The 6,991-nt window shown below is 46.4% G+C and overlaps 1 protein-coding gene across 4 annotated transcripts in view; it reads right to left on the bottom strand.

Annotated features, from left to right (window-relative positions):
• LOC104930577 (glutamate receptor ionotropic, kainate 5) overlaps nucleotides 1-6,991 on the bottom strand; it is a 119,036-nt gene that overhangs the window by 7,426 nt on the left and 104,619 nt on the right. For all 4 annotated transcript variants that reach the window (XM_027286591.1, XM_027286594.1, XM_027286592.1 and 1 more), the window contains 2 exons: nucleotides 1,850-1,959; nucleotides 861-1,034 (listed from right to left, as the gene is read on the bottom strand). In XM_027286591.1, the coding sequence (XP_027142392.1) occupies nucleotides 861-1,034; nucleotides 1,850-1,959 (284 nt within the window). The remainder of the gene's footprint in view (nucleotides 1-860; nucleotides 1,035-1,849; nucleotides 1,960-6,991) is intronic.

Below are 6,991 nucleotides of genomic sequence, written 5' to 3'. Positions count from 1 at the left end.
ACATGGACTGAAACATGGACTGAGACATGGACTGAAACATGGACTGAGACATGGACTGAGACATGGACTGAGACATGGACTGAGACATGGACTGAAACATGGACTGAGACATGGACTGAGACATTCAGCTAAAATTCATTTTTATAGAGCGTCCAATAAAAATAGAAAAGTTAAAGCAGAAAAGACATTAAATTTTATTATAATTATTATTATCTGAGATTAAAGGGTAAAGATTTATACAAAGACTTCCTGACGTTTAAAACAGTGAAACTAAAGAGCGAGACGAGGGCTAACGAGTGGACGCTAACGAGTGGACACTAACGAGTGGACGCTAACGAGTGGACACTAACGAGTGGACACTAACGAGTGGACACTAACGAGTGGACGCTAACGAGTGTTGTTTTGGTCCAGAGCAGGAAGAAATGTAAAACTCTTATTATCCCTCTCTGCGATTTACAGAATTTCCTAATGGACACTGAAGTAAACTGCTGACAACTGCAGCTGCTGTTAGTTAACGTTAGCTCAGTTTGTTAGCCAGGGAGGTTTTCAGGCTCAGCAGCTTCTATGGACATGATGGCAGAGGAGGATAGAGTGAAGAGGACGCTGACGGAGGAAGCTAAGAAGAGAAAAGGAGAGAGTGAGCGAGCAAGAAGCCGCCGGACAAGAGTCAATGTGGGACTGACTTTTAGTGGTTGGTGAGAGCTTGGTGAAATAAAAGGCTGAAAGACAGACGCCGAGCTGGGCTGACTGCTGCTGGACTAGGCAGTGATGTCAGCTGCTGTTGTTCATTCATTGCGTGTACGGCATGAGTCGTGTGTCCTGGGTGTGAGGTGCATTGATGAGCGTGTCTCTGTACGTACCAGACTCCGCTGACGCAGCGGGTGGACAGAGCCCGGGGCATGATCTCGGAGCCCTGCTGCATGAAGCCGCCCACGGGGAACCACAGACTGTTCCCCAGCGTGTACTGGTTCTCCAGGACGTCCCGCCGCTCGCGCAGGCACGGGTGCGGGTTGTACCACTCGTACGGGCTGAGTCTGGAGGGGGTGAAGACATGAAGAGGAATGAGCTCTCCACAGGATACAGTTCAATTAAACTCAGCAGCTCCTTCTGTTCACACTTCTTAATACGCCAAATTAAAATCCTTTAAACTCTAAATTATCACTTCACAAAGCTGGTTACCTCCACCACCAAATCCACCTGGATTCTTCTCTCTACAGGTTTTTTAATTTATAAGAAAACAGCATAATGACGTTTAGTCCTTTTAATTTGTGTGAACGATGAAATTACAGACGAGCAGAGATTCAAATAAACAGCAGCTCAGATTCAGTTTGATTTTTCTCTGGATCTGTTTCTTAAACTCATCACACGCTGTGTACCAATAAAAACATGATATATTGTAACATGCACGCTCTGCTCCGACATGTAATGCTTATTCTACATTTAAGTTTATTTGAAATGTTGCAGTTATTTAATAAAATGTTTCTAAATGAATGTCTGTGTTTACCAGCAGAGGGAGCCCGCGTACCGCTCCATAGTTTAAGATCTGGATTGTTTCAGCGCGACTTCTGGAGATGTTAGTGACGCGTCTCTTACATATATGTTGCTTCTCTGAGTTTGTAGAAAAATAAATAGTTTAACTGCTCATGAAGTCTGTGCAGGATCCGGGTCAAAGAGACGTCGCTGCTGAGTTTTTCAAAACGTATTTTTGGGGTAAATGAAAGTCCAGGTTTGTATTTTGTGGTGAACTGTCCCTTTAAGTTATTTATAGATGTGAACAGCTAGTGTTGTCCTGTTCTTTGGCCACACACACACATGAACACACACACACACACAGTGGCAGGTGTGTTACCTGGCGGCGAGGAAGAGGACGCAGCTGACGGCGAGGTAGGCCAACAGCATGAAGAGCCAGACAGCCGGAGAGAACGGGTCCAGGAAGGAGAAGTAACCCGGTTTACGACCCTGAAACACACACACACACACACACACACACACAGTGTACATGTGCTGTTAGCTCATGATTCTGCACACACTTTTCTAACCTCGTGTCTTTGTCCCATGTGAGACACACAGAGCTGAAGGTGGTGGACGCTGCAGCGCCCCCAGCTGGCAGCAGTGAATTGTGATGACCACCATGTGTCAGCGTCACTTCCTGTCTGACAGCTGAGCGCCATCATGAAGTCGAATAAAACAACCAAAACAAGATAAACCACAGAACTGCAGTTAACGAGCTTCTCCAGCGTTAACGAGCTTCTCCAGCGTTAACGAGCTTCTCCAGCGTTAACGAGCTCCGGTTGATGTTCCCATCATCCACCTCCCCGGCTGTTTATGACGCCCCCTCCACCACTTGGAAAGAAGGAGCTCCCAGATTGGACCCAATTAAAGCAGATGACTGGAGCGGTGATGGAGGTAATCAGCCTGTGTTTGTCCATGTGGCTCATTTCAAACCTAAAATCTGCTTCGTTCACAGAACAACGCAAAAGAAGGCAGCCGCCATCCAACGTGAATTCAACGTTCTTTAGGTGTTTTAATAACGTTCTCGCTCTCACGGTCAGCAACAACCAATAAGCAATGTTGGACTTTCAAAATAAAGCTCTTGGTGTCAGGCTACAGGAAAGTTACGTTACCTCACGTCACCTCTGTACGCTGTGCTGGTTAACTAAATAAAAAGTGAGCGTGGACACATCGCGGTCTCGGGGTTTCCTCCCAAACCTCCTCCATGTGTACGATGTCACCTGACCAGTGTTGCCTCAGTCAGGACAGTAGCTATTGGCTGTAAATCACGGCATCACCTAATCTGCATAATTGTAATGGACGCTGTAGGACAGAGGAGGAACATCATGAGAGACTAACGTCAGTCTCCAGAGAGTCAGGACCAAACTGAAGACAGAGATGTTTGTCAGACTTCCCATGAACCAACAGATTCAGCCGGTGGAGGCCGACCCAACCAGCTGAACACGGTCGGTGCCACGGCTGCAGAGGTTCTGTGTTCAGGAACATTTTTCACTCCAATGATGTCACTTCCTCCCGTCGAACAAACAGCTGGTCTCTCCTCGTGATGATGTCAGCGCTCGTCCTCGTATCCGCGTTAATAAATCGTTGTCTGTGTCGGTGCAGTGATAATATATTGAGCTCTAATGAAGTGGGAGCAGCAGCAGACATAAATTCACACCGCCGAACACCGCGGGGCCAGAGCGCTGATAAACACACACACTTCACTGATGTGTGTGCGCACAAGTCAACAGCTTGAGCAATTAAAAAGATTACCATCTTTAAGTGTGCTCGCCAGCTATTTAGATAGATGTGTGTGTGTGTGTGTGTGTGTTTATCACGTGCATAAAGCTCCATGATTGTGTTGTTTATTTCTCTGGGAGTCGTCTTTGACTTTATGTTCATCTGTGTGTGTGTGTGTGTGTGTGTGTGTGTGTGTGTGTATGTGTATTAAATTATACAACCACACAACTGTCATCAGATTCAAATGTTGCTGCACTCTGATTGGTGCAGAAATACGTGACATCAGCACGTCATCTTTAACCGAGAACTGAACAACGTTTTTAACGATAACATTCTGCTGAAACTCCACCCGGCACGTCTCCGTCACGTTGCAGCCGCGACTTGAACCAGGAGCCCAGGAGTCTTTACTAACTGTTAACAAAGACTGAGCGAACATTCTTCTCCGGTTTATGTGGTACTAAATATTTAAATCTGCTGCGTAGTCTTTTATTTTGAAAAGATTCTGTGTCTGAGCTCTGCAGCAGCGGACTGTCACCACAGGGGGCAGCGACAGACTGAACACCGTGGGCGGAGCAGAGATGCAGCTGGGCAGGTGCCACCTGACATCACCTGCCTCCAAAACCAGCCAGTTACACAATGTGTGTGCCAGGCTCCATCCTGTAGAGGGCAGCAGATACCCTGCACAGCACAGGTGTAGCTTCATCCACCTGCAGCTCTGCATGACACTGTTTACTTCTTTAAGTCTCCACCTGCAGGTGAATCTCTACATTTATTAGCTTCACCTTTTACCCAGCCGGGTAATTCTTCCTGTTGAGCCTGCTGCTGCTTTATTTCTGTGTCAGTGCAATCATGGAATTATGCAAATTTAATTGAAGATTTGTTGCAAATATGCAAAAACTAAAGCACGCTACCAGCTGACACGAGGACCGGGGGGGTCAGTGCTGACCACGTGTGTGTGTGTGTGTGTGTGTGTGTGTCTGTGTGTGATCAGCAGCTAGTCTATCTACTGTGTTATGGTCACCAGCTCTGACTTCTAACAGCAGTCTGCTGCTTACTGGACTGAATTTGTGGCTGAAGCAGGAAGCTGAAGCTCTCCACCTGATGGAGGCGACAGATCTCTGACTGCTCGTTAGCGCTGCGGGTCGTTACCGTGAGCGGGAACTTAATCCTGACAGAAACACTCAGAGAGAATGAAGGTGCGCCTCGGCCGATCGCTGAGTCAATGCACAGAGACACTGACGGAGGACTGGATCAGACATGGAGGACGGACGGTGGAGGTGAATACTAATGAGCTGCAGATGTACAGTATCTGCAGGCAGGCAGCGACACTGCAGCACATCATCAGCTGCCTCATCATCAGCTGCCTCATCATCAGCTGCCTCCGAGCAGACACATCATCGCGCTTTAACAGCCACTCATACATAAATACATGTTTATGAATGTTCATTGTTATTAAAGACTCGACCTGCTGAGGCCAGATTCTAAAAACTGGACTCATCCATTCACGTCACGAGGAAAATACGTGACTGGATCTGACTTAGTAACACAAAGGCCTAATTAGAATAATTAAGAATCCGTCACAGACGGCGTTTCACAAGTTTATATATTTATGTTTATTGAACTTTTTTCAAGGTAGTTTGAGGACTTTCTGCACTCATTAATGCTGACTATTTCTAAAATTTGATGTAAATTTAGGGTCAAACGTTGCAAACAGAGACGCTGCGACAAACACGTGCTGAATTTAAAGAAGAAATTCATTTTTAAAGGTCCAGTGTGTTTGAACAGGACATCCATCAGCGTGTTTCCATCAGTGTATAATAACCTGTCTGTGTTTTCATTGTCTTTAAGCGAGCCCTTCATATCTACAGAGAGGATTCATCTGGTTGCAATCTGCAACTTCACAGCTAGGTGGCTCTGAATCCCACAAACTGGACCTTTAAGACTTCACTGCAGCTGTTTCGTGAAGTTTGTCCTTAAAATTGTTACATTTTGTCAACGGGAGTCTGCTGATATTGCAGTTACGTGTTCGCAAACATCTGCTCATGTTGTGAGGCGATCTTTGTGGATGCATTAGAGTTTCCACTGCAGTATATATACATATATATATGTGATCATGGCCTTTCACCTGTCGGAGAAGCTTTCTCTGCTTTCGTGTTTCCTCCTGGGTTCCTGAAGGAAGCACATACATTTATTAACGTGGCTGCAGTCGTGACTCTGTGGATGAAACGCAGCTTCTCACAGATTCTTGCAGAGTTATTGTTTTGGATTTCATCATCGTATTTTCAGGTATTCATTCTTCTCATGTGTCCGTCGTCGTTGTGCGTTCGCACTTCATGAAGCCGGCCGGGCTGATGGTCATCCTGACAGGAAGCGCACGCCATGCAGACACACACCTGTCGGCAGCTCGTTCCTCTGGATTTCCAACCTGAGGCATGAAGTGTGTGTTTCTAATTCCAGTCATGGAGGCTGAGTCGCTGATCCTCCCTCACAGGCAGCTCCTGTCACCTCCTCCCTCCCCGGCTGAATCACATCCCCTCTCCTCTCTGAGGAAGCAGCAGCAGAAGAAGCATGGCCTCCATCTGTGTCCTCAGCTTTCATCTGCTCTCCCAGCACTTCTCTCCCTCCGTCATCTCTCTCCGGTCGTGGGAATCTTTGCCGTCGCTTCGTCCTGAACTCACAGTGTGACTGTGTGACCTGAGCAGTCGGGGACTGTCGTCGCCTCTGGCAGCAGCTCCTGCTGAGGAGGCGACTGCTGCTGCAGCGTTTCCTCTGAATCCATCAAATCATCGTCCAGACGGACAGAGACAGACAGGAAGTGTCAACAGGTAAAACAACAAACTGCTCTGATTTAATATTCATCTGCATTTTGTGAGATCTGACCAATCAGATCACTGGAAAAACAGGCGTGGCCGCTCTGACAGAGTTTCTAATAAAGAGACGAGAAATGTATATGCACACTCACATTATACTACATTCATACTAAGACGCATGCAGCAGGTAATTAGGAGGAAAAAAATAATTACACGGTGAAGTTTGTAAATTACAGCAGAGACGACAGTAAATATAATTAGCACAGGAAAAGGTAACTGCATAACGCAGTGTAATTTAAGTGAGATGTAAATAAGGGTGAGTGTGAAATTATAACTGCTGCAACATCATATATATATATATATATATTTACAGTTACCGTATGTTTCAGCCTGCAGCAGATCCAGAATAACTCGCTTCATGTGAGCGCAGGCTTTGTGTAATAATCGATCAGTGATCTGAACGTACTGCAGACTGTCGACATCGTAACACGTGAGACTGACAGCTGAGCTCACTTCATCGCGTGAACGTAACAGTGTTAGTGTTAGATGATGCGTGATGACGGACAGTATCATTCTACTTATTAACAGTGTGTCACACAGATTATGAACCTGAGGGACGTTAGTTCATGTGAACGTGTGAGCAGCCTGAACTCATCAAACATCAACACAAAGAAATCACGTGACCGACATTCAAGAAGAAAGCAGCCCACAGGGACCGTCAGGTTCTGTCAGGTTCTGTCGGGTTCTGTCAGGTTCTGTCGGGTTCTGTCGGGTTCTGTCAGGGATGACGAGCTCTTCAGGCGACTTTCAAATCAAACAATACGTTTATTAATGTGAGCACTGACATGAGAGCAGAGCAGGAGAGGAGCACACGAGTTGTAAACCTCGATCACGTGCACGTTACTGTAAGTCGTGTGATGCATGTGAGCGAGCAGAACCTCGTCAGCATC

The sequence above is a fragment of the Larimichthys crocea genome, chromosome XIII (assembly GCF_000972845.2).
Source record: "Larimichthys crocea isolate SSNF chromosome XIII, L_crocea_2.0, whole genome shotgun sequence".
Classification (NCBI taxonomy): domain Eukaryota; kingdom Metazoa; phylum Chordata; class Actinopteri; family Sciaenidae; genus Larimichthys; species Larimichthys crocea.
Note: the sequence above shows the minus strand (reverse complement) of the source record. Positions and strands in the feature narration are given on the sequence as shown.